This window comes from Empidonax traillii, unplaced genomic scaffold (genome assembly GCF_003031625.1).
Source record: "Empidonax traillii isolate 1590-97213 ecotype Southwest subspecies unplaced genomic scaffold, ASM303162v1 scaffold484:size464376, whole genome shotgun sequence".
NCBI classification, from domain to species: Eukaryota; Metazoa; Chordata; class Aves; order Passeriformes; family Tyrannidae; genus Empidonax; species Empidonax traillii.
In genome coordinates this window covers 91,872-119,780 of record NW_020955677.1, presented here as the reverse complement: position 1 = coordinate 119,780, position 27,909 = coordinate 91,872, and the positions used below count along the sequence as shown (strand labels likewise).

The window sequence follows — 27,909 nt, the reverse complement described above, 5'->3', positions numbered from 1 at the left end:
TTTTTCATTTGAATTCTGGCCCTGGCACCTCAGTCATGGAGTTGTGCCCATGTTGCAGGACAGGCTCTAAGCAGTCTTTGTCTGCTGGCAGCACTTCCCAAGGGTCAGTGCCCAGAGTTCACCACCGAGGCAAAAGGCAAAGAGCTGTAAATAACCCCAAATATATTTGGAGTTTTGCTATCTCTGGGAGTCTGACTTTTGTGGAGATGGTGCAACAGCAGACATGGCCTTGGCCTGGATATTTCCTGGTAAAAGCAGTAATGAATTGTGAGCATGAGCTTTTTTATCAAATTCTCACTCTCTTGCCATCAAACTGAGAGCACAGGGGTTGTGCAGCTCTATCAGGCAGCACAGGGAGACCTGCAATGCACTGAGCCACTCCAACCCAATGCAAATGTATTTTGATTCCTCAGCTCATGTTAGGCAGCTGCATTTGTACAAAGAGCTGTTCCTCCACAATTCTTTAGAACATGTCTCTGGGGGTGCAGGTGGAGAGGTTGCTTTTTTTCTGGCTAATCCTGCCCCAGATCGATCTGCTTTCATTAACAAATAACCAATGCAAACAAAATCTCCAACCCTTCATTTCAAAGACTGCAGAAAACCACACGAAGGTCACACCAGTCTGCAAAGTAGGCTGACTTTGCATCTAACTGTCTTACAGTAAGTTAATAATGTAGGGGTTGATTGGGGGTTTTTTATTGGCTTCAGTGTGCAGAGATTATAAGATATATGGAGAAATCTTCTATGGGTTTGTTTCGTTTTTTTTTTTTCCTTTAAGATGTTGAATTACTCTCTCATGTATTTATATGTCTGTACGTACACTTCCAGTGCACTGATTGGTTGGTGTTTTGCTCACTGATGAGTACAAACAGTGTTTTTCTATGTGCAGCACAGTGAAGGAATGAAGAAAGCAATTGTTCTATAGGGTTTCATCCCTTTTCTAAGCTGGCATTGTTGGTGCAAGAATCCAGAACTCAGGTAAGGAAAAAAATCTGTTCTTTTCTTGGTCCTCTGGCAGGACTGCTACTTTCCCTCTCTTCACTTTTACCATATTTTGGATTCGATTATACTTAAATATCTCTGAAAGACTTGTTCATTGGTGAGTTTTTTTGTGTAAAAAAAAGTGCTTCTCACTATGGCAGCTCTGTGAAGACCTATTGCCTTTCTTTATTTGGGGAAGAAGCAATGTTTTGACTTGACGCAATTTCGTTTTTCCAAGGAAGGTGTAAAAATCATAATAGCATGTGTAGCCAAAAACCTAAAATAGAAAATAATTTCAAAATTGATTTCAAACTTCTTGAAATTAAGTGTTTTGGAGTATTGTTTTAAAACAAATACCTTGGTTTTGAAACTTCCTATTGGGTTTTGGTGTTTTTTGAGGTAAACCAAACTATAATGCTCTACCATAACAACCTATCAAATTTAGTGTTGGTTCAATTTCATGATGAGAGGGAGTAACTATTTTGTCTGTAGAATGTTTTTTTTTAAGTTTACTAAGCATTATTACTTCCTGAAGACTGCCTATAACCTTCTATCTCATCAAATAAAGTTTGATTAACCACTGGAGTGAGAAATAGGTTAGATGTTCTGTTTTTACTGCTGGTAGAAAATTCATATGAGCTTTGAATACTGACGGTTTGCAGCTTCAGCAAAAGGGAGGATTCACTACACTAAAACACTTATTTGAAGAGGGCTTATAGGCATATGAAAATGAATTAGCTAAAGGCTAATAGATGGGGTTGCTTAGTCTTATAGTCTTGTTTGTTGTTTTACATGCTTTATAGGAAGAGTTCTTTCATGCTTTTATTTCTAGAAAATATTTTTGAGCAAAGAAGAGCAAGAGCAGGTCTTTAATTTGTCACATTCAAGACGATTTATAAGCAACTTCTAAAACAGAAACCATGCACAGTCATGGTTACTTCTCCTTTTAAATAGGTGGCCAAAAGAGCCATTATGACTTCTGGATCTCAAAGTATGAACTGAATTACTGCTAAATGTGTGATTGCCCCTTTCTAGATGCACTGCTTAGCACCTTTGTGTTGTGAAGCATATAGACTCTGGATATTGGAAAAGACATCTCTGTAAGGATTATGGCATAACTGTGACAGCTTTCTGACTTTTTGTTGCCCCTCCACACACTGTAGATGGACACCTTCACCATGGATAAGGCTCTTCTAATGCACCTGGTCCTGCTGAGCCTCGTGATTGGGAGCAGCCAGGGGTGCTACTGTGAACATTACCCATGGGGGCCATGGTCTGCCTGTTCACAGACCTGCAATTATGGCACACAGACCAGGCACAGGTAGGGCCAAGGCATCTCACTACTTCTTTGTTTCTATTTGTTCTCTGTGAAAATACCAGTTCTGGCAAGGGGGACATGTGTCTGAAGCTCTGATGAGAATAAGAATCATGTTCAAGTGTTTACAAGATAAATAATCATCTTTTAATTGTAAGACTTTGAAGTTAAAAATTATGTGTGTAGAACATTACTGCCCATGGTGGGGGGATTGGAACTAGATCATCTTTAAGATCCCTTCCAACCCAAGCAATTCCATGATTCTATGATACAGTGCTTCCAAACAAGCCAGTACCTGACAGTAAATGTAGTGAGGTGAGTACAGCCAGGTCCTTGAATTCAGCCCCTGCAAGCACACAGGGCTGGCATTCAGTGCCCTGCACTGGGAGCTCTGCCCGGCACAGAACAATGCCATGGGGGGGGTGACCTCCAGCATGATAAGCCTACAGAAACTTCCTCCCTGCACCATTAGTTTTATGACAACAGTTAAAGTCAAACAAAGATTCAGCAGCAGCAGACTGGATGCAGCTCTGTCGTATAATCTAAACTTGTGATAAATCCCCTCTTTTCCTCCTGGCTCTGTCTGTACCTGTCCTCTGGGACGTCTGAAGTGACATGAATCAAAAAGAATTGCTCTTTAAACTTCAGGCGTATTTGGATCTTTCTTGTAATCAACACTCTGCTGAATATTATCTCTCAACGTTTTTAGCTGGGCTCAAATAACTTTGTCAGCCTTCAAACCACAGTTATAGAACACCTACGATCTGTCTATTCTTTCCTAGGATAACTTGTTAAATTTTTTTTTTAGGCAGATAAGAATGGATGAATATTATAGCCAAAACTTCTGTGAGCAGCTGTGCACAAAACAGGAATCTCGTGCATGTAATCAGCAAACGTGTCCTATCAACTGTCAGCTTGGAGACTTTGGCCCTTGGTCAGAATGTGACCCATGCATTAAAAAACAAGTAGGTAGAAAATGTATTATATGGGTTAAATGCAAGAAATTATGCTTAAGAGATCTCCTTGTTTCAACTTTATGACAATTGTTCTGCAAAATGGCAGTTTAAGTTAACAAGCGAAATTGGTTATGAATTATACAGTAGAAGATGGAGGGAATAAGTTAAAATAAGCAGACCAAATCAGAAAGGGGTGATTGAGTAGAGCAAATCCATTTATGAGAACTTGATTCAAAGTTTCCACTGCCATAACTGAAGGTGAGTTTTTCACATAAAGAATAAACTAAGCTGTAAAGTTTGTATGTCTGTTTAAGCAGGAGAACGTCACGGAATCATGGCTTATCCATATCATTCTGTATGTTCTAAAGCAAGAAAAATAGAATTAAATCATCTGTTGAAAACTGTTAGCCAACAAATCCTAAGCCCCAATGGCTGGAAACGCTCAGGCTATATCTTACAGTGATAGCCAGGATCAGTTTGAGATTGCTGTTAAGAAATACAGAGTATCATTCCCCCAACCTTCATAGCATACACAAAATAAACCCCTGGTGGATGTACTTAGTATCTGTGGGACAAAGTCCTAGACAGTGTTTTTTCCACTTGGGCTTTTGCCTGTTGACTGATGGTAGACTTCGAGGTGAGACAGTAAAGAGGGAAGTGAAAAGTCATGTTCAAGTGATTTTGACCTACAGAAACCAAGCCCTGTCAAGTGTAAGGTTATAGAGGGTAGAAGGGAGTGGAGTGTAGATTGTTTGGGGCAGTTATATGGCTGGTGGGTCGGATGTTTGAAACTGACCATGATAGCAGCTCTGAGGTCCAGTGCAGACACAGCCTAGAGCTCTCTGAATGCACCCCAAAGCTTGAGAAATCCATACTTGAAAACCAATCCTGAAAAACCTGTCAGACATCATAAGTGTATCTTTACATGCATACATAACTTTCTGATGCCCATACAGGATGAGACAGCTGTTCTAGATGTGAGATGTGAGCCACCCACATGGGTTCCCGTCTTGCAACTGAGATGGACAGTGTGAGGGCAGAGCAGGGGAAACTGAGAGACTGGGAGACAGGAAGTTTCAAGAGCTGGTAGGGAGCATTTCTCTTAATTGAATTGATTTCAATATCCGCTTAAAGGTCTGAGTGTCTTACCTTGCATGCATATATAAAAACATTAATTTTTACTAGTTTTAAGTATTGATGTAACATATATGCTTCTTCAAGCGAAAGGTGCTTTTTTGGACAATAATTCATTTTCCCCTCCAAACTATAAAGATCATTGCTTGTGATCCTTATAAATAGAAACAATCATCAGAACAGAGGACATGATTTACAAGGTAAGAGTGAAGACTAGTGCAAGCAAGTTCCAGTTGAGGGGGAGGGATAAAGAAATGGAAGCTTAGACAAATAATATGGTGAGTGTTATGGATCTGAAATGAAGTACAAAGAAGCATTCTCTGAAGCTTGAAAGCCTTCTGATATTGCTCCCCATACTCTCCCTTTACATTCACTTAGTTATTGATTCTACATCTTCGTCCATTTTTGTCTTCAGGGTCTGTCTATAGGCAGGGAAGTGACAGAAGTCTGCAAAGACCATGCCTTTCCAGTGGGAAGAATTCTTAGAGGTGGAACTGTTCAGTTACATGCAGACAGGTTTCACCAGAAGTCCCTTGAAGCGGAGCGGAAAACATATCTGAAGTGCTTTGTCTAGAATCCTTCAGCTTTATTGTTCTGTGTGGAGGGTACTGACTTGGGGAAAGAAAACCCAGTGAACTCCAGATTTTGCTACCAGATCTTTTTTAGCAACAGAAATTTTCAGGAAAATAATTTTTGTCCTCCCCAGTTATCCATTGCTCTTCAGACAAGGGACCCCACACGTGGGAACCAAGCCAGCTGGTTAAGGGATACATGTCACTATTCAGACTTTTTACTTCAATAGACATGGTAAAGAACAGGAAAAATCTCTGTAGGCCTGTTCAAACACACTTTCCTACTGTACATATAAAATTGAAGATACAGGGACTGAACTTTTGATTCCTTCAGTGATGAAGACCAGGTTGTCTACCGTTTAATCATGTATGCTCCATCAGGGCTATTGATGCTCTTGGATGTCAGTTCCCTGCCTGCCTTACCTGGAATGCTAGAATATAAGGACAAGAATAACTGATTATTTCCTTCAGGGCTCTGGTTTTCACGATCTTTAGCAGCACTGAGGCATGTGGCTCTGCCTGGAGCTACAGACTCGCTTACACAAACAACCCTGGGTTATTTCTTCTGCCTTGCAGTTTCGTACCCGGACACTCCTGCGACCGTCCCAGTTTGGGGGTCAGACCTGTACCGAGCCGCTGGTGGAGTCCCGCCCATGCTTTCCAGCTAAGCTCTGCAAAATAGTGGAAGTTGATTGCAAGAATAAATTTCAGTGTGAAAGCGGTAATGATAGTCTTCATTGTGTAACTACTGCATTACTAGTCAAAAGATTGGACACTGAGGAAAAAAGATCCAAATAATCCAGATCTTGCACATTCCATGCATAAATTCCAGGGAAGAGGGACCAAAGAGAAAAGCCTGTGTAAGGATTTTATATGGACTGGTAGCAGCTTATGTTTTCAGTTTCTTCTGTAAGTCATTAAAAATGCAATATCCAGTGTGGAATGTCACTATGATTATGACAGCTAGACAGTAGTACTGTTATGATAATATTTCTTTGCAAAGATTTTTCATGTACAAACATACCCATCGTGTTTCTCTGAACACAGATTCTCACTATTTTTATTAGGCTTGTGGCAATTTCTTGTTTGCTTCAATTTAAATATACCTGATTAGCCTCAAAGAAACTTTATCCACACATTCTTTTGCCAAACTTAAAATTAAGCCTTTGCAGGCTTTAAAACAAGGCAAAAACAGCAGAATTGAAACAACTATTTCTTAATTGGAATAATCCAGGCATTATACTGCCCCACTGCTGACATCTCTGGCAAGTTCACACCTTTACTAGGGGAAAAGACAAGACTGCCCTTTTCTGCATTCAGACGTGACTAATCCTTGCTGCTGCTGTTTCTCTGGTGCAGGTCGTTGCATTTCAAAAAGACTGGAATGTAATGGAGAAAATGACTGTGGGGACAACTCCGATGAAAGGAACTGTGGAAGGAAAAAGACTGTGTGCCACCGAAACTATGAGAGCATCCCCGGTGTGCAGTTAATGGGCAGTGGGTAAGCCAACTTTGCTTATTTTTCCATAAGCTTAAGATTAGTATCTCACTAATTTACATAAATAAGATAATTCCCAGCTAGCATGTGAGAGTATTCACTAACAATATACTCTCTCAAATTAAAATTATCAAGAAATTATAAAAATGCAACAAACTCATCAGACTAGGACTTGCCTCCAGTGTTGCTCTGGCACTGCTGGTACAGCAGATGAAGAGCTGTCAGAGAGCACTGCCTCTGAGCAACCCATCCTGTCTCACAGCAGCCAAAATATCGTGTGTGGGAAACTTCCAACCCCTGGATATACTTGCCCATACACTGAGCTAAGTGCTTCAGAAATTTTGAGGATGTTCCTCTAAAGATCTTCTTTGTGTTATATTTCATGATACCAACCCCTTCCAGGCTACTAATTTAAGCAGTATAAACTCTAAATATGGCATGCCTGTCCCAGGTAGTCTTGCATTTTTAGTTGAGTTTTCGTTTCAATGTGCTCCAGTAATATCACTTGTGGTAGAAATGGACAACTGCTTGTTCTTTTTCCCAGACGATTTTTAGGTCTTTCTCTGTTTAAGACTGACTGTCTCATGCTGACATCAGTAGAGTGAGGCAGTGCTGGGAGGTAGTAAACTGCATTGATGATACTGCATTTTCCAGGTGAATTCAAAGTGAATGAGAAGTTCTTGTAGAGGAGTTTCTTTCAAGGCAGTAACACAACCCAGATGCTCATACTCCTACAAAAGCTTCAATACATCTATGTGTCATTAAATGTTTCAAGTCCATACATCTTTCTGGGGTTGTTTAATCTCTGGGAATGATTTTTTATTAGGTTTCACATTATGGCAGGAGAGAGCCGAGGAGAAGTTCTTGGCAACTCATTCAATGGAGGACAATGCACAACAGTGAAGCGCAATGAGACAAGGAAATTGTATCGTGTCCCTGCGAATCTGGAGGCTGTCAGCTTTCAGGTACTCTCAAGCAGCAGCTCCTAGCTGAAAAGCCCTTGCTGTAACCTCAATCCAAGTTATGTGCTCAAGTCTTAGGTAGTACTATGTGTTTTAGGACAAGATTTCTCAACCTGATGGGGCTTGAACATGCCTCAGTTGATGTGTGGAAGTGGGATATGTTTTGTGGCTCTACTCAAGCCTTTCAGATCTGTGTTAACTCACTGAGTCATGTATCAGAGTCAACATGATGGATTTGAGCTTCTCCTGCTTCCTTGTGGCTGTGGATGTGTCTTTGTTCTGACTTGGTACCAAGGACATCATCTAGCCAGAGGATTATTCAAGTCCAAGGCTTATTCTAGCATCACTGCTGTATCCTTGAAGCACAAAAGGCTGCAGCTCCTAACTGTAGCGTCCTTCCTGTCTGCCTTGGGACACAGTTCCTCCCTGAGCCATTTCAACCCCTCAGTCCCACCTGTTCCCTACCCAGCTCTTCCACAGAGCAGCAAATAAAGAAGGTAGACACTGAGTTTGGGAGGCAGGAGGAAAAAACACACGCAGTCTGGAGAGGAGGCTTGTGGGACAGGCCAAGGACAAAATGAACCTGGCTTGTATATCATAAAAAAATCTGGGAACCACTGATTTATTATTTTTTTAATAGAATGATATTTAGAAAATACTTTGAATGACATGTTTGGGTACAACTTCTGGTTGTGTACATACGGGCAGGCCTTGTCTGAAGGTACTGCACTGAGAAGGAGAGAGCACAGGTCAAGGAGAAAAGCTCAACTAATGGATGAAAACTGAACCGCTGGTTTTTGCCACTATTGTGTGGCTTTAGAAATACTCTAACAGGAGTAACTGAACAAAGGACATCTTACTATGCTCCATGGAAACTGCAGTTGAACTGGCCATGACATGTAGACTTTGCCAATAATGGAGAAAAATTACTGTGGGCAGAAATATTCAGAGGGGAAAACCAATCCTTGGTTTGCCCAGGTCTCTTTATAGCTGTGAGGTTCATGAAGTTACTGATGTCCATTTGCAGGACTATTAAGGGTTTATGAATCTCACCTTTGACAGTGCATCTGCATCTTTTAAAATTTAGAGCAGCTTTTGGCATAGAAGTGCCCTTATAGAAGGAGCAGACCTTCTTTTTGGAACTCTGCTATACTTTCATGCGAAAGCATATGACTTGTAAAACAGAAGTGTATTGGGGGAATGGACCACCTCACCTCCAGAGGTCCTTAGCAGTCCTATTAATTAAACCAGTCTAGAGGAGGGGATCCTCATACTATTTTTCATCCTTCAAAATCCCCTAGGGCTTTGCCTGAATTTTGGAAAATAAGTAATTTCTGATCTGATGTTAAAGTTCTCTTGGTGTTTTGCCCAACATCCACACTAAGGTTTACCAACTTGATTAGGTATGTTTGCTCACAGTTCCTCATCACCTGCACTTAAGCCATCATGCAGTGTGAGTGTAACACTCCAAGTATACTCTAAGACTCGTCTGGAAACCTGTTCATTCTTCTAGCTGGGAATTAAGAAGAAAGGTCAGAAAACATCAAGCTAGAAGCCACAAGGCTGGAAAGTAGTCATAGTGTGGACATGACATAAATGTCTGGAATTCTTTCAAAAGTATGTTGAAACACTTGTTGGAAAATATTCCTAAACTTTGGGGCATGGGGGTGGGGAATTCTACCAGAAAGCGTTACATGGTTTGTTGTTGTTGTTGTTGTTGTTGTTGTTATACAAATGCCTACTAGTATGTCTGCTTCTTGTATTCATCTTGCTTATTAGCCTTTCTCAGCCTCATCTTTTGTTTTAAGAACAGTTTCATAGCTTACTTTTGTGTCTCAATCAGACATGTTTTTGCCATTAATAGAAAAACAAAAAGAAATCAAAAATTAATTTCTTAATAGGTTTCTGCTTCAGATTATTATTTGGGCAAATATATTTTGCTTTACTGTATCTCCAGGTAATAGATGAAGAGGATGATGTCTCATCAGACTTCTACAAGGATTTAACTCCCCTGGGTGATATTGCTTCTGCAAGTGGTTCATCCACTCATAGTAATAAAAGGACTTTTAGGATACCAATTTTATTCTCAAAAAAGACACGGGTTCAAGTTACATCATCTTCCTCCTTCAAGAAAGCTATTAAAGCCTCATATGAGAAGGTAATTGAATCTTGCCTTTAGTTTTTCTTTCAACTGATTTCTGTCTGGTCATTTCAGAACTGAGCTACCAAAGGCAACTTTCTTTATCAAGGCATTGGCCCACTAGAATACATTAAAAAGTTCCTCATCTGATGCTATAAGATGTTCTTGTTTGCAACATACCTTCTATAACACAACACGGTTTTCTGGGTTTAGTACAGAAATCATAGGCTTATTATTAGGACAAGAAGGCACAGGCTTAAGCTCTGCCAGGGGAGGTTTAGGTTGGATATTAGAAAGAAGCTCTTTACAGAGAGAGTGATCAGGCATTGGAATGGCCTGCCCAGAGAGGTGGTGGATTCACCATCCCTGGAGGTTTTTAAGATGAGGCTGGATGTGGCACTGAGTGCCATGATGTAGTAATCACAGTGGGGTTGGATCAAGGGTTGGATTTGATGATCTCAGAGGTCTCTTCCAAACCAGTTAATTCTATGATTCTATGATTCCATTTTAAAAAAGCATAGATTTGACATTATCAAACTGGGTAAACTACTCCTTTCCCTATCCTCATTATAGATTAGGAGGGCACAATATCTAACAGTAGCAGACAACTCTAAAAATAAAGGAATAGCACTCATTAAGGTTATACATATGCATGTATTGAATATTAATCTACTTTATCTCTTTATCTGATAACTAACTTGCATATTGGAATCTCATGTTTGCCAATACACACTTGGTCATAAAGATAATTTCAAAAATAACTCACCTACAGAAAAGTTTCTCTCAACAGAAAATATTTTTTTCTAAGGTTCTGCACTTTTAGTGCAAGTGAATACCATGGGGTATAAAATGATATACTTCTATAGTTTAATGGCTTTAAAGGATGTGTTATGGGAAAGGTGATAGGACTGAGCAAAACTAAGGACTGTTGAAACCCAGGAGTTCTAATGCAATTCGAAGGGGGGGGGGGGGGAGAAGGGTGAGGAATTTAATTTTATTAATGGATGGTTGTAGATAGATATGCATTTATGTATGTTTGAGAGACCTAAAAAAAAAAAAAATTGTAATACTTTCCCACATAGTGAAAATAGAAGTTTACACTGATAACTTAAAAGGAAGGTGAACTTACCTGGGCTTTGGGAAGTCATATTCAGACCTATATGTTAAGCTGTGTGTATAAAAGTTTCACCTGAGCGTTCCAGGGTCTTTAGAAGGCCCTAGGCACTTATGCCTTTTTCCATATTGAGATGGAAGAAATATGAAAAGTTCATGATTTTTAAGTTTATGTTTGTTTACCAGAAACTTTCTTTGGCTAAGTTGACTGGCCCTCCAGTATACCTTCCTGATTTCTATCCCTTTAATCATAGAATCATAACATGATAGAATAGCTTGGGTTGCAAAGCACCTTTAAAGGCCATCTAGTCCAACCACCCTGCAATTGGCAGGGACACCTTCAACTAGACCAGGCTGATCAGTGCCCCGTCCAACTTGGCCTTGGATGTTTCCAGGGATGGGGAATCCACCATCTCTCAGGGCAATCTGAACTAGTGTTTCATCCTAATCCTAAAAGAATTCATCTTTATATCCAGTCTGAATCTACCATCTTGAAACCATTACCCCTTGTCCTACCACTGCAGGCCCTGCTCAAAGGTCTCTCCCCATAATTTTTATAAACTTCCCTTAAGCACCAAAAGCTCACAGTGAGGTTTCCCTGAAGACCTTCAAACTGAATAACCCCAACTCTTTCATTCTGTGCTTATTAGAGAGGTTCTCCAGCCCTCTAATCATTTTTCTGGCTCTCCTCTGGACCAACTCCAACAGGTCCATGTCTTTCCTGTGCTAAAGAACCCAGAGCTGGTTGCAGAGCTCCAAGTGAGGTCACAAAAGGGAAGAGTAAAGGGACAGAATCATCTCCTTTGACTTTCTGGCCACGCTGCTTCGGATGCAGCTCAGAACACATTTGGCTTTCTGGGCTGTGACTGCACGTTCCCAGCTCATGTTCAACCTTTCATGTACCAGCACCCCTAAGTCCTTCTTGGCAGAGCTTCTCTTAATGAGTTCTTCTCCTAGTCTGTATTCATGTCTGGGATTGCCCAGTTTGCATGCAAGTGCATGGTAAAACTAACTAAGAATTTAGAATCAATATTTGCCAAAGTGATCCGGAATTTTGTGTCATAACTGAAATGTTAGCTGTCATTGCTGAAAGTTTAGAAAGTGTAGTGGAGAAGAACATCATAGTCCAACAGAAGAAGCCATGTATAAATCATCAATTGTATAAAGGGCTTTATAATGAATCTTTCCTATCTGCTATTTGGTCATTTGCTCCACTATCCTGCCCCTCCTTTTTCTCTTGATCTCTTTGCTTTGACCTTCGGCTATCAGTTTCCTTTTTCACTTTAGAAATCCTTTTTTTTTCAGTATTTGCTATTCCTTTCCTTTCTGTTAAGTTCAACTCCTACATAAACAGTCTCTAGCATTGAAAAAATACAATAAGCTCTTTCAAAAGTATATATTTTTCCCTACATGTAAGAGATGTCCCTTCCAACTCAGGATATCCTATGATTCTGTGTTCCTAAAGTTTGAACATTCTCTTTTTACCTCTCATTAACAGCCTGACACTTGAAGTCAATAAGGTCTTTAACCCTACAGTTTAGTTTTAGTAGACTGATAAGTAGAACTTTGTAACAGTGAGTTAGGATCCAAAATACCCACTTCCAGTTTAGTTGCAAGCAACCATAGATGATTATAAGGTGAAGCCTTTCCTCTGAAACTTGTGGATGTCTTATCAATTGCTAGTGTATTTTTTCTTTCAAAAGAATCCTTTTGGACTGGTAGGTGCTTGGTGAGTCCTATCTTTTTATTGGAATACAAATATTGGAATATTGGCTATATACTCCCACAATGTAAGGAAGCCTTCAAGAACCTCATGGATCTCTTGGAAAATCCAGAGCTAGTTTGTTCAAGGTTAAATTATCATGATATATGGGATTATTTAATTCTTGCAACATATCTCAGGATATATTCTTGGTTCCTCTACTCTTTGCACTTAACTGCCTCTGAAGGCACTAAGACTCTCTTTTTCTTATTTCTAGAATTCCAACTTTATTAGAGTCCATAAAGTAATTTCTGTTGCAAGCTTCACAATGAAAGAGTCAGATCTGCATCTCTCAGACGTTTTTCTAAAAGCACTTAACCACCTGCCCCTGGAGTACAACTATGCTTTATACAGCAGAATATTTGATGACTTTGGCACTCATTACTACACCTCTGGGAAGATAGGTGGTTCCTATGACCTTCTTTACCAGTACAGCTCTGAGGAACTGCAGAACTCGGGTATGTAATCTTTTACAAGAAAATATTTGTTTACCAGTTTTTCTCATCGCTGCTTTTAGGTCTTACACCACATAGTAAGTTCTTCAACAGCAAGAAATTCTTTAGACTCTCACAGGCACAGGAATTACTCACCCTACCTATATACAGAGCAAGAGGAAATTTTTGCTCTACACTGTCTTAATTTGAAAAGTTCAAGAGATTCTTTATCTGGTAAATGTCAGTGTGTTCAGGGAAACCACTTAAGACATTCAAATCAAGAGCAGGTATCACCAGGAAAAGGTGTTCCAGCATACAGTAGTGTGGGACTAAGAGGTCTAAGTGGTACTTTTTGAGGTACAGTTATTAAAGTTTATGGTATGGATTAGAAATTACTCTAAAATTTTCCCATGACTGGCAGACAGTCAAAATGAAAAGACAATATGACAGAAATGGAAATCTAAGGTTAAAAGCTGTGAAGTTTAATGTCACTCCTGTAACTTGCATGGACAGGGGAAGGTAATCATGAGTCAGTCCAACAGTCTTTGTACCTGGGGAAGCAGTTGTCTGCAGCAATGAAGTTTCCAGTGATGGGTGAGGAGCAAGGAAACCTGCTGGATCACCTTGATGTGGCAACTTTGGGGGCAGGGTGCCTACCCAGTATCATGGTTATGGTGATGAAGCTGCTGCTCTGTTATTTTTAGGCCTGTCAGTTGATGAATCGACAGAGTGTGTCCGAACAGAAACAACAACGCGTGTGTTGTTCTGGAAGAAAAAGAAAGTCAATACCAGATGCACCACAAACAGGATGACTGTGACACATGAAGGTGACCATGATGAGAACAGGGAACATGTCCTGTTACTTACCCTGAGAGTAAAATTCCCCTCAGCTGCTCCAGGTGACCTCACAGCTTTGCTGAGCTATGGATGCTCTTCCACCACTGTCAGAAGAGCCAGTGTTTCACTGTCTGCATCTGATGCAAGCACTGAAATCATCACCTTAACTGTAGATGAAACTTCGATGTAGGAGCACTCTTCCTCTGCTCTGGAACACCATCACGGGGGATCCGGTGGCACTGACTCTGCAGTCAGTCATGGATCTGACAAACATTCCTCATGGCCTTGGGTCCAGGGCCAGGCATTCTAAACTGAAACATAAACACTCATTGAGAGAGTTGGACATCAATAACACAATACCTGACTTTACCCTCCCACCTTCCTCATGCCAAGCAGACCATCTAGGTACAGGCGTGACAGAAATGTGTCTGAGAAACTGCAGAAATCTGGTGCATTTTCCACAAGAATGGCAAGAGTCATGTTCTGCATCACTAGGAATAGGGATTTCATCACCTCCACCATATTTTTGTTCTCATTAGTTGATCAGTTTCTGTTACTTGTGTGTTTATAGCTGGGACTAAATATCCTACCTTGCAGTGTGTTCTAGAGGGGGCATTTTCCCCGACTGTCTTATGCAGTTCTGAATATCTCCACAGCTCATGTCTCAAACACATTTGGAATATTATCACAGTCTGCTGTCATAGTGTCATAGTGTGGATTGTTTTTTGGAGCTTAGACTTCATTTTTCCAAGGGTAGCTTCAAAAAATAAATCTTACTGTATTTTTTTATATACTTTTACACTTTTTCTTAGAACTCTGTTGTTATGTCCACTGTCTTTGGAGGCCATTGTCTGAAAATACTGTGATTAAATCCCATTTCAGGTTCCATTTTGGAATCATCAGAACGGTCAATCTCCCTGGTAAAAGGTGGCAGGTCAGAGTATGCAGCAGCTCTGGCCTGGGAGAAAAAGGGGGCTTTTCCAGGACACACAATCTTCACAAACTGGCTGGAATCAACAAAGGACAACCCAGTGGTGATTGACTTTGAGGTAAGAGAAGAATAAGAAAAACACTGAGATAGCAATGACTCACGAGTTAGCAGCTCTTCAGAGAGCTCTGCACTGCTTTTTCTTGTAGATAAGGATGATGCTGTGTGTGGTATGAATGCAGATACATACAGGATTAAGGTTATTTATTAGGACTACTTGTTCAGGTTTATAAGCCACTGTCCTGGTTTTGACCCTGGTCAGATTTTAAACAATTACTGAAAACTGCTTTCCCCCATCCTCTCCACTTTCGTTCTTTTCTGAGTTGAGGGGGGAAAAAAAGACAGTCAGAGAATTCCTGAGTAGAAATAAGAACTGGGAGATTCACCCACTAATTAATTCTCACAGGCAAACAGACTCGAAGTGAAGAGAACTTAAATTTATTGCTAACAAACTTAAACTGAAAACTAAATTATTGCTAATAGAATAAGAACTAAAGAGTAAAAGAATAAAACAGTCTTAAAACACACCACCTTCCTTCCAACCACTGTTCCTCCATGGTCTCCCTCCTCCCCCCAGCAGCCCAGGAAGATGGGAAAAGGGGGCAAATCACAGCCAGTGGCTGCTTCTACCACTGTTAAAATCCATCTCTTAGACAGGAACTCTTCCCACTTCACTGTCCTGGGGGGTCACTCTTCCATCGGGTGCATCTGTTGGTCTTCCCTATGGGCTGCGAGGGGACATCCTGCTTCACCACAGTCCTCACCACAGTTACAGGGGGTAATGGTTTTCAGTCCTTCTCCTGCTCCTGTGGGGTCCCTCCCCAGGGGAGACAGTCCTTGATAGACCTCTCCAGAGTGGGTCCATCCCTTGGGCAACATTTCTTCCATAATCTACTGTCTCTTGGGTCACAAAAATCAGCGTAGATCCCCCATAGGCCCACAAGTCCTACCCGGGACAACTTGTTTCAGCACAGGTTTCTCTTTCCATGGGCCACAGGTCTCCAGCAAGACTCTGTTTCATCTTAGGCCTCCCAAGGAGTTATAGTCTCCTCATGCACTTTTCTGCTCTGGCATGGGCTCCTTCATGAGGAGCTTCACTCCCCAACAGTCTTCCATAGGTGACAGGGGTCTTGGCTTTCAGTCTTTCCCCTGCTGGAGGGAGAGAAAGAGAGGCCTTCTTGGCCCTCTCCTTCCCCCTCCTGCTACACTGACCTTAAAGTCTACATTACTATCTCATGTTCTCCTCTGCTCTCCTCTCCAGGTGGAATTTCTTCTGCACCACAAATCATCTCTTCCTCTGTTCTTAAATATGTTATCACAAAAGCAAATATCATTGGCTAGTAGTAGGAAGTCCATCCTGGAGCCTGGCTATCATTGGCTTTTTCATAGAACAGCAAAAGCTTCTAGTAACTTCTAATTAAGATCATCTCTGTGGCCCCCTATTACCAAAAATTCAGTCACATGAACCCATGACAGCCACACCAGGTTTGCATGGTCCATGGACAGTGGGAATAAGACCTAGGAGCATGAATTGATTGCTCTGGTACCAGCAGGGTGGCATGAGCAGGCGTTAGTTACTGTGCGGGAAAACAGTGCATGCTGCTGGAAATGCTTTTTTCCCCTGTGATCATTCCCTTGTCAGACCCATGTTGTGCAACATATCAAATAGGTGAACTGAAACAAAACAGCAGTCCCCTGTGTCTCTGTCCTGCTCATTCAACCTAGCATGCCAGTGCTGCTGTGAGTGCACTGAGCTGTCTCCCTCCCCGGCTGTCACAGCAGCCCCTCAGCTGCAGAGGCAAAGCAGTTGAGGTGAAAATTAAAACCTGCCTGAATGCAGCATGCAGTGAGGTTTCTCCCGTTGCATCTGCTGAGTTCCTGAAGGCTGTATAGGGAAGTCTGACAGGGCAGACTCTTGGTGTAAGCCAACCCCTATCATCTATAGTGTCCTGAATTTTAAGACGTAATATCACAGAATATGCGGAGTTGGAAGGGATCCAGAAGAATCATTGAGTCATGCACAGTACTGTCCCTAAGAGTCACACCATCTGCCTGAGAGTATCGTTCAAACTTCTTGAACGCTGTCAGGCTTGGTGCTGTGACCACTTCCCTGGAGAGCCTGTTCCAGTACCCAACCATCCTCTGGGTGAAGAACCTTTTTCTAATATCCAACCTAAACATTTCCTGACACAGCTTCAGACCATTCCCTCAGGTTCTGTCACTGGTCACAAGAAAGAAGAGATCAGTGTCTGCTCCCACCTTCCGCTCATGAGAAAGTTATAACTGCAGTGAGGTCTCCCCTCAACCTCCTCTTCTCCAGGCTGACCTCAGCTGCATCCCACTTGGTTGATTTCCCTCTGGTTCACAGAGCTCTAAACTGGGGGAATAAAAGCAGTATGAATGGGATAATATAGATATATATCATGCTCCTTTAAACCATCCATAACTTTCAACATGTCCAGCTCCTGTGTGATACAGTTATGTAGATAGCGCCTTTAAAATCCTTCTCCTACACCCAGAAGGACCCTACCGTGTTAAGGTAGCTGCTTACTGAACTTGTCTACCAGGTGTCGCCCATTGTGGATCTGGTGAGGAACGTGCCGTGTGCAGTGACCAAACGCCGCAACCTGAGAAGAGCCCTGAGGGAATACGTGGGCAGGTTTGACCCTTGCCAGTGTGCCCCGTGCCCAAACAATGCCAGGCCTGTGCTCTCTGGGACAGAGTGCCTTTGCCTGTGCCAGGCTGGCACCTATGGCCCGAACTGTGAGATACGAGCTCCAGGCTACAAATCAGGTATTTGGGGTGACAGTGCCATAATATAAACATGGTCTTTCTGGCATCCATTTTTCACTGATTAATCTGACAAAACCTTCCCTTACTAAATCCATAGCACTTCTAACCTCGTGCTGATGTCCACAAAGTATAGGAATAAAGGTAGGATTAAAGACGATCAAAGAATCAAACTGAATAAGCACACTTCAAAAGATATCGTAAGACATAAGATTCCGTAGCTACATGATTAAGATAATAGTGAATGAGCTGTTCAGCAATAAGGGTGAAGTTCAGATCAAAGATTATTGATGCAAAAATTAAGAAACCATTCTCAGTTTCCCCTATAGCCTATTATGCTTAAGACCAAATGGCTAATGAAGATAAAAACTGTTGATTATAGTATAGAAGGAAAACTCAGTTGTCATAAGGAGAGGAGACGTAATCATCATCCTGGAGAATTTAAAGAACAGTTTAATGCAAAAACATTTTGTAATTAAATTGGCACTAGTGCCATACCCGTGAGAAACATATGTTTATATTCCAGGACCAAAAGTGGACAAAATGGAAAGTCACTTTGATAACTACAAGTCTCAGTATCCAACCCTGATAAAGAAATATTTTGAAAGAAATAAACAGCTGAAGATACACAGATAGAGATGGATGTAGGAAGCATGTTGCATGCTATAAAGAAAGGGTGTGTACAGATAAAATATCCCAGGGGTTAAGAGAAGACAGTAGTAGTAATGTTTTAATTAACTGGCGTGGGATGTAGATTTGGGGTTCACACATGGTGTTAGAGCTCATATTTATTTAAAAACTCATTAAATTCTGACATGTCTCAGAATGTTGTCAACATCATGAAAACTCACACATCTGGATGTGCAATAGAAGTAAAAAATAAGCTTCTGCTGGGTTTGGATGTTACCTGCAATCAAATCTAGAAAGGTAGATATATTTTAGGTTTTCATGAAGCATTTTGAAATTTGGCTGGCTACCTTCTGGAAAACTTCACACTTTAGATACAATCTACTCCCTTAACAGTAACAATTTTAAATCTTTTGAAAATGGCTATTATGAACTTATCATCATCCCTCTCATATGTGACCTTAAAAGAAATATTGTGTATGGTACAGATCTGCCAAAAGATGGTATTTCTTTTATTTCTTGAAGTTGCTGTAGATGGCAGATGGGGTTGCTGGTCTGAGTGGACTCCATGTGATGCTTCCTTCAAAACAAGAAGGACCCGGGAATGTAATAACCCCTCCCCAATGAATGGTGGGAAGCCGTGTGAAGGAGAGAGGGAAGAAGTGGAGGACTGTTATGTCTCTGTGTTCACAGACACGTAAGAAAATAGTAGATCAAAAGAACTCCATAGTCATGGGACAGTTAAGGAGCCCTCCAGAGTAGCTCTGTGACTATCAAGGAGAAATAGCAGACCACACTCTTCTCTGAACTCTTGTGGTGGAGCAGAGAGAAGGAAAAGTCTGAAAATCTCTGCAACTTGATCCAAATTTGGTTTTATTAATTGTTTATTCCTAGAAAATTGCTGATCAGTTGTGTACTGAAGTATGTATGTGGTTCTTGTATGCTGCTTTGCACAGCTTTTTGTCCAAAGTCATCTGTTTTCATTCACGGAAGTTCACAGTTTCCATTTTTTTACTATCACATCCTCTTCTCTTAGCCATTTATATCTGAACACAGTCTCAGAATTCCAATGAAGCCACCAAGCTTTTCGTATTCTCACTTTAAGTATGCCTGATGTATTGGTTTTACACGGTTTCAGCTTCAAATTCTAGCCCCAGATTTGCTCAAGTTTTTTCATTTTCAAGTGCAAGGCTTCAGTTTTTCTGCTAGGACCAAGAGCTGAAGCAAGATTTTCACTATCCCTGCTGCAGTGACTGCAGAGTAGATTCCAAAGTGAATAGGAGAGGATTACAAGCAATGGGTTTCACAGTTCTTCGTTATTCATCTCAGTTAGACACCATGGGCTGTACACCTCCATGCTGACAGGGACCAGCCTCCTTTAACCACTGCCTGGTGGCAACGGAATTACAGGGACTGCTTGGAGGCTTCCTGTTATTCTGTTCTTTGACTCTTTCTCTTACTTTATAAAAATATTTAGTTAATTATGTTGTTATATGTATTTATTCCTTTTTTAGTGCTCTCACAATCTCCCCCCTGTCAACACCTGCAGTTTTTGTCCACAGTCTTTTATCTAACAGAATAAATTTTTCTCGCTGTGGGGGAGGGGGGACAAGACACACTTGTAGCTCTCCTGACCAACATTCCTGACAGTTTGCCATTAATATTTGGTGACACCAGTGCTTCAGATACATCCTTACAGCACATTTTCCTTTTTTCAGAGGTGCTCCTTGTATAAATGACGATGAAGCTAGAAGAGAAGAGAGTGTCTTAGATGGTGAACCTGAGTCCGGATGCTCCAGGCCAGACCCACCAGAATATGGCTTTATCAGGGTGAGCATGAAAAACAACACAGAAGCAAAGTGTAGTAGTTGTAGAGATGGGAAATTTTACAGCTTCTCTGCCTGATGTCCAAGGTAGCTACTGTGCTTATGAATGTGCTGCTGTGTGCATGGTGTTCTGTGGGACTCTAATCCACTACAGTACATCAGCAGCTGAAGAAAAGTCAAGGTAAAACCCATTTCAAGTGGTCCTTGAATTCTTGTTTTGTAATCACGACATTAGCTAGTGCAACTGGACAAACTCATCATTATATTGGTGAGTAGATGACTCATATTCATTACATCTTATCGGGGCTTTGCCATTGTTTACTTTGACAATTTCCAGTCTCATTACCATAGATTTTTGAGGTACTTTTTGGTTTCTTTTTTCTTTTTCCTTCTTTTTATTTATTTGTTTGTTTGTTTATTTATTTATTTATTTATTTTTAATTGGTAGAATGAAAAGAACCAGTACGCTGTGGGGGAAGAAGTTGAAATTGCCTGTGTGAGTGGTTATAGCCTCACTGGCTACCAATACCTTCGGTGTCTGTCAGATCAAACCTGGACACAGGAACATGTTGAATGCCAACGTAAGAAAGGAGACTAATTTAGCCCAGTAACAAAATAGAAGTAGAAGAAAAAGACGTGAAAAAGATTTTAATATGGGTTTTAACAAAAGAATCTGTAATGATATCTGAAAAGATAGAATTTCAAGAAGGTATTCTGTGTAGAGATGGCAAAAACATACTGAGTCACTACATCACTCGTCTTTCAATTCAGAAGTGTTATTATTATGTGCTTTGTAAGGATATTGTAATAGCCAGTGCATTAGAGAACTCTCAGGTGGATGCTGTGAGGTCCTTCTCTTGTCTAGTTTTAAATATCTTTAACGAAAGGACTCACCTTTTGTTTTCAGACTTCAGATATCTTTAGGCTGGTACAGTTACGAAGAAGAAACCATTTTAATAGAAATTTTTCTACTTTTTTTTTATATTAAATGGATGATGTGTCTTTAACCATGACCTCCCATGCTGCCTTGAAAGTCTCCACCACAAATCAATGCCTTGAAGTATTTATGGTGCAGTTAAGTTTTAGAGATCAGAATTGGTCTGTGTTTGCTAACAGGAGAGATTTCAGTAGTTTTCTAGAACTTGGTGTGATTTCATTGACTTAGTGTTCATTCTAACATTAAAAAAAATTACTTGAATATGCTTAGGAGCTTTCTATTATCATTCATTTTGTTTAATTTACAAAAGAAAAAAGGTACTGTTAATGCCATTCTTACTATTTTTAAACTGCAAAATTAAATTAAGCACATTGGCATACATCAGAAATATATTGTAATTATTTAGTTATTACTTTAAAAATATTTTAAAGACTGTGACAGTGCACTGAAAATTTCTAGACTTAATTGTGTTAATTTTTTTTTAGTTTTGAATGTCAGTCAAATGTTCAGTGTAATTGTGTCTTTATATGGCTCTTCAGATAAAGCATTATGGCTTGCTGTAAATATTCCACACACCATAAACCCAACAAGAACTATGCCTTTCTTTTTTGTTCATTACAGCCTCAGTATGCCTCAGGCCATCAATATCTGACAGTGTCGCAATTTCCCCATTTAAGCAACAGTACAACATCGGTGACATCATGATGCTGCACTGCCAAGCTGGGTTTGTAGTCACTGGTCTCAAAAGGTATACCTGTGGGGAAGACCTGTCCTGGATACCTCCTATTTCGAAGTCTATTACATGTGAGAAAGGTCAGTATGCCTGCAGATACTTCACTGTTTCTATACTGCTGGTATGAACAGCACCGTTTACTTTAGCTAGCTGGAACTAGAAGGGGTTTAAGACACAGAGTGGCTGTTTTACTTTGTGCCTACTATGGTGACACATAATTTCATCTCCAAACATCTGCACTAAATTTAGAATTTTTGGGTGCAATATACTGTAAACTTTAATAACACAATTGAGACACTGCAACTGTTTTCTTAAAAACCAAACCAAACCAAGCTGTAATAAGAAAGATTTGTGAAAGCAAAGTAGGAAAATGCATTCTATTGAAACTTCAGCTTCTCCTCTTGAACAGGATTTTCCAGTGATTTTGCAAAAAACAGATGGAAATACCTGTAGCATCCCAACCACATGAGCTTTTGAAGAGACAAGTGTAGGATGAATAGAAATAAATCCATTTAACTTTTATGGCAGGAGTGTAAGATATTTCTCTTCCTTTTTTTCTAGTTACAATAGTTCTCACTCTTGTGTTTCAGATATGCAATCTGAAATTAGAGGTATTTGCAATCTAGGACAAAAGCAGGTTGGAAGTCAGTGTGTTTGTATGTCTCCAGAAGAAGACTGTGGGTAAGTTAAGCATTTTCAGAAGAAAAGACAAAGTTTCTGTGATGATAGACCAAGAGGCTGTTATGACATAAAACAGAAAGAGTAGCAAAAGGTAACTGCAAACCAAGACAGCTCTCTGTTCAGATACTAGCTAGCTATTCCTCTATATGCAAATTACAAACCCATTTATAGCCTATGAAATAAGTGAACAATCACAGAATCAAAGAACGGGTCATGGTGAAAGGGGCCACAGTGGGTCATCTGGTTCAACCTCCCTGCTCAGGCAGGGCCATCCCAGAGCACACAGTACAGGATTGCATCCAGAGGGTTCTTGAATATCTCCAGTGAGGGAGACTCCACAGCCTCTCTGGGCAACCTGTTCCAGCGCACAGTCACTTGCACAGTAAAGAAGTTCTTTCTCATGTTCAGGTAGAATTTCCTGTGCATCGGTTTCTGCCCATTGCCTCTTGTCCTATTGCTGGGCACCACCAAGAAGAACCTGGATCCATCCTCTCCGTGCCTCCCTTTAGATACTGACAGACATTGATGAGGTCCCCTCAAAATTTTCTCTTCTTGAGGCTGAATAGGTTCAGCTCCCTCATTAGAGAGTCTTTTCTTGTAAGAGAGATGGTCCTGTCCCTCGATCATCTTTGTTTCTCTCCTCTGCACCCACTCCATGAGCTCCATGTCTCTCTTTAAACTGAGTAGTCCAGAACTGGACACAGCACTCCTGATGTGCCCTCACCAGGTCTCAGTGGGGGGCATGATCCCCTCCCATGACCTACTGGTGATGGTCTTCCTAATGCACACTTAATGTACCTAACTACCTTAAGAAAACAACACACCATAACCTATCCTTTTAATCTACATTGCCATCTGCTACTAGAGTTCCCAACTATTTCTTCTCTTTTCGTTTCTCTTTTTCTCCAATTTCTATATTTCCACTGTCATAACCTTGCACAAGGAGCATGCAAGGATGGAACTTGATGACCTCTAAGGTCCCTTCCAATCCAAGTATTCTATGATTTTATGATTCTCTCTTTGGGAAGTGACCAAGCTCTACAATATTATGTTGCTTGGAAATGAATGCACTTTCTAGGAATGAATCCACTCAGTAACCAAGACCAATATGTAAAGAAAGAAACTACAAGCAGCTTGGCTGTTTTGGCCTGCTTTTGGCCCCAGGATAACTGTGCATTAGAGGCAGACTTGCAGGGATGCATTAACTCATAAAAACCACACCAGAACCAGTGGAAATTTCACATCCTTGTGGAGGTAACAGCATCTCCTTTTTCTTGTACAGGCACATGTCCTTTACCTGTTTGTGGGACAGGACCAAAGCTTCCTCATCTCACAGCACCTGTATCAGGTCCAGGTCCTGCAGTATCTGGGACAGCCTTAGGTCTTTAGATGGATGTCCAGCCTGGCCATGGCTTTGCTGTGTTTCATCCAATGCTGGTGGAGCATTTAGAACCTCAGACTTGTTCCACAGACTGCTAAAATTATTTTTCTTTACTTCCTTTGGGCAGCCACTACTCAGAAGACGTCTGTGTGCTAGATGCTGTTTCTGAACAGAATGTGACCAAGCCCAGCTGTCAGTATTCAGCTGAAATGTGCCTTGGAGAGCAGTCGTTTCATTTCATGCATGTTGGCCCTTGCCGTGGTGATTCTAACCCGGACTGGGCTATTGAAAGAGCAAAGCTCTCTGCAAATAGCTTGAAGAAAATGCCCTGTGGCTATGACACCTGCTATGACTGGGAGGTTTGTCTAGGTATGACTTCCGAATGGTGAGATTCATCCAGCCCTTTGGATCTAAAAGTGAAATGTGCTGACTCTTTCACTGCTCCAAGAATGGCATTTGTAGATGTTGTGGTCCTGGTGGGCACAAGGAGTGTGGAAGTGTAGTCAGTCCTGAGTCCCTGTTAGCAAGTGTTACACTTAAATATGTGCCTTTTCCCTTTACCCACAACTACTATATCATTGTTACTTCCCATGAGAATGACACAAGAGGAACCTGGAGATTAAGGGAACTTCTCTAGGAGAATTAACATTTGAACCTTGAATCACAAAACTGCAGTTGGTAATATCACCCATTCCCTGTGAGACACTAACCATTAGTTTGTACTTAAGGAATTAATTTGGGCCACACCCTCTAAAGCATATAATTAAATTGTGAAATTAAATCATGATACTAGTTCAAAAGCAAGATTGGGGCCACCAGGCTTAATGGGATTTTAATGGTAAAATTTGCAAATACCCATATGTGAAAACCCTGCATAGGAGTTTAAATGAACTAGCTAAGCTCGTCAAACCCCTAAGAGGATTATTTTATAAACATTGTTGTGCAACTTGGCTATTTACTGTGTAACCAGGTGATAAGAGCAGTAGGTTTTCCCGTAAATGTCTGAGGTGCTGGCTGGCTCCACACATCAAGTGCTTGCTGGGAAAAGGCTGAGTGGCAGACACGCTCAATCCTGCACTTGCTTCCAGAGACAACCATGATCCTTATCACACCTGGTCTCCTTAATGATAAATAAAGCAACAGCAGTGTGCAGCAATCCTAAAATCCTGTTTTGAAGATGCAAGATTTCTGCAGCATAGGATTTGAAGCAGGAGGCTGTAAAATTACTGTATGAGATGTTCCTTGTGGTGCTCGAGCAGAGGGTATGACCAGGTGTGTACACTGGGAAACATGCTCTGATGGAGCCTTAAGGCACCTTGTGCTCCTGGGAAAGTGGTTATAATTAAAAAAAAACCATTTAGCTTATTTATTCCAGAGAGTGTAAGAATCCTAGCTCTGTTCCCACTGTGCAAGTGTCTTAAGGCTTCATCCTGCACCAGCAATTCAATGCTTTTCTCTCAAAAGCCTACAGAGGAGCTCTGAACAGAAAAAAATAAGAGGGGAGAAAAATATATTAAATAAAATTAGTTTTCATTGTGATACTCAAGAGATTTGAATTGGACTCCTCACCATCTCCACAGAAGTCCACTTTTCATAAGTATGCACAAACGATTAGGAAATGAAAGTTCTGGTTTTCCTAAGAGTGAGTAGTAGGTATCAACACAGAGGCAGAAGATACTGCATTGCCATGAAATCAGCCAAATGGAAGAAGGCACACATTTCTCATGTTTTAAGAAAGTGAAGGCAGAAACTTAGTTTCCTGCCTAGGGAATTTCTGGGAAAGAATATTAAGAGTCAGAACCTGATTAGATCAGAAATGGGTAATGAAATAACAGCCAGGACGGAGCTTTACCACAGGCCAGCAGCAGGTAGCTTAGCATTCATAAAGGGAGCTTTAATGAAATAGGAGCTGACACAATATGGGCCTTAAGACTCCATTTCATAGCAAGATTGTGTTCAAGGATAATTGGGAACAGAAAGTCAACTTAATATCTTTTTGTTTGGAAGAAAGGTAAGGGAAAGCCAGTGAATAAAAATAGTTAGATCAATTCTGCTTCTGTACGTGCCACTACTGCAAAAATTGCTATTTAAAGCTGATTATCCTTAATACCCTACCATCTCGTGTATGTACCACAGGCTTTTTGTGACTAATATATCAAAAACATCCAATCATATTATTCCCTGTTAGACTTTGAAATGTCTTCAAACTATAAAATTTGGTTTTAGTCATCACAGTTTTTGCTAAATTTCCACAGATTTATTCCCAGAGCCACAGCTCCAGTGCTTCTGCCTGGTGCCTTCTCAGTGTCCCAGAGAAAACATCCACCCTCACTGCGTCCAGATGGAGTCAACAGGGAAGAGGAAGACAGTCAGCCATTGCGTGCTGGGAGCCATGAAGTGTGCAGGCATGAAAGTGAAGGTGCTAGAACATAGTAACTGTCTGGCATGACCTGTTGGCTCTCTGCAGACACCATGATCACCACTTCGAGCACAGGCTGAGCCATCCAGGGAAAAAGCTGGATATGAAGTGACAAATAGATCAAAAACAAAGGATGAGAAAAAAAATAGAGCTCACTTTATCAGATTTTTGGGAGAAGGGTGGCAGTGGCCCTTTTTCCTGTCTGCAAATGATCTAGGGTGTGGGGTATAGGGACTGCTGTCACTCTGTGTTGGCAACTCTGCGGATGTGTAGAGGGAGGCAGGGGACCAGATAGGAAGGCAGAAAAACAAACATTGCCTTTGGTCTCCCATAGTCCTGCATGAAACTTTTCTCTTCCTCAGCCTTTTGTTGCTTTGTCCTTGTGCTTGTGACTGCTGTGCATTCTGGTTGTCTCAGTGGCTGAGTACGTGCTGTACCATCCAGGCAGGCAGACCAGGCACTTCAGCATCACTGCACATTCCTTCTAATGCCAAATGGTGAGGGGGTAACCGGAGGCTACCTGCACAGGCACTCATGGTATAAACTCAAGGAGAAATACAAAATACTGAAAAAACACAATTATGTAATATCTTCAAAACTATGTGATTTTTAATTGAAGGGAGGAGGTGTTTGCTTTTCATGCCTATTTGCTAGGTTTCAGCTTTAGACACAGCTGGGGAATTTTTGTGGTATCCTTTGAGGTGAATTAACTCATATTTGTACTTAAATATAAAAGAAACATTTAATGAACAATGCACTGGGAAGACTCTGACTGCAATACTAGGTTCTGCTTGGAGGGGTTCTACTTGGAGTCTGCAAAGATGCATCACAAGCAGATTGTGTATATACACTTGCACCAGCACCAGTCCTTAGAGCAATTGCATGGAGCACCTCAGCCCAACTGTAAGTCCATCCCCCCATCATTCCTTGATTACAGATCATCACTGCTGAGCAGTTACAATTAGAATTTTCCCTTCAACACCCACAATTTTACAAAACTGAGGAGCGTAAACTTGCTTTGTGAGAAGGAGAAAACAAAAGTCACTTTTTTTTTTTTCTCCAGCAGTCATCGAAACAATGAAAATCAGGCAAAAAGAGCATAGAATTGAATCAGAGAACCACAGAATATGCTGAGTTGGAAGGGACCCACAAGGATCATCACAGTCCAGCTCCTGATCCTGCCCAGAACATCCTAAAAATCACACTATGTGCCTGAGAACATTGTACAAATGCTTCTCTAACTCTGTCAGGCTTGGTGCTGTGACCACTTCTCTGGGGAGCCTGTTCCAGCATCCAACCACTCTCTGAGTGAAGAACCTTTTCCTGATATCTAAACCTCCCCTGGCACAGCTTCATGCTGTTCCCATGGGTCCTGTCACTTGTCACCACAGAGAAGAGATGAGTGCCATCCCCTCCTCTGTCCCTTGTGAGAAAATTGTAGACCACAATGAGGTCTCCCCTCAGTCTCCTGTTCTACAGGATGAACAGACCAAATGCCATCAGCTGCTCCTCATATGGCTTCCCCTCAAGGCCCTTCACCATCTTCATTGCCCCCCTTAGGATGTTTTTTAATATCTTTATGTCTTTCTTATATTGTGGTGCCCAAAACCACACCCAGGACTTGAGGTGAGGCTGCCCCAGTGCAGAGCAGAGCAGGACAATCCCCTTCCTCAACCAGCTGATGATGCTTTGCCTGATGCCTCCCAGGACATGGTTGGTCCCCCTGGCTGCCAGGGCACTGCTGACTCATGTTCAACTTGCCGTCAACCAGGACCCCCAGGTCCCTTTCCACAGTGCTGCTCTCCACAGTCTCATTCTCTAAT

At 41.2% G+C, this 27,909-nt stretch overlaps 1 protein-coding gene across 2 annotated transcripts; it reads left to right on the top strand.

Moving 5' to 3' along the window:
* The first annotated feature begins 413 nt into the window (after positions 1-413).
* On the top strand, positions 414-26,841 carry C6 (complement C6). Of its 2 annotated transcripts, none has more exons than XM_027896172.1 (19): positions 414-660; positions 890-978; positions 2,145-2,302; positions 3,105-3,261; positions 5,535-5,679; positions 6,318-6,459; positions 7,283-7,421; positions 9,376-9,576; positions 12,651-12,891; positions 13,572-13,694; positions 14,587-14,753; positions 17,260-17,485; positions 18,635-18,806; positions 19,828-19,939; positions 20,384-20,516; positions 21,494-21,685; positions 22,196-22,286; positions 23,795-24,036; positions 25,935-26,841. In XM_027896172.1, exons 3-19 carry the CDS (start codon positions 2,145-2,147, stop codon positions 26,114-26,116), a joined length of 2,823 nt encoding a protein of 940 aa, XP_027751973.1. In that variant the 5' UTR covers positions 414-660; positions 890-978; the 3' UTR covers positions 26,117-26,841. The 2 variants fall into 2 exon arrangements, with proteins under 2 accessions (XP_027751973.1, XP_027751974.1); XM_027896173.1 differs by having other exon boundaries at positions 873-978.
* Positions 26,842-27,909: the final 1,068 nt, after the last annotated feature.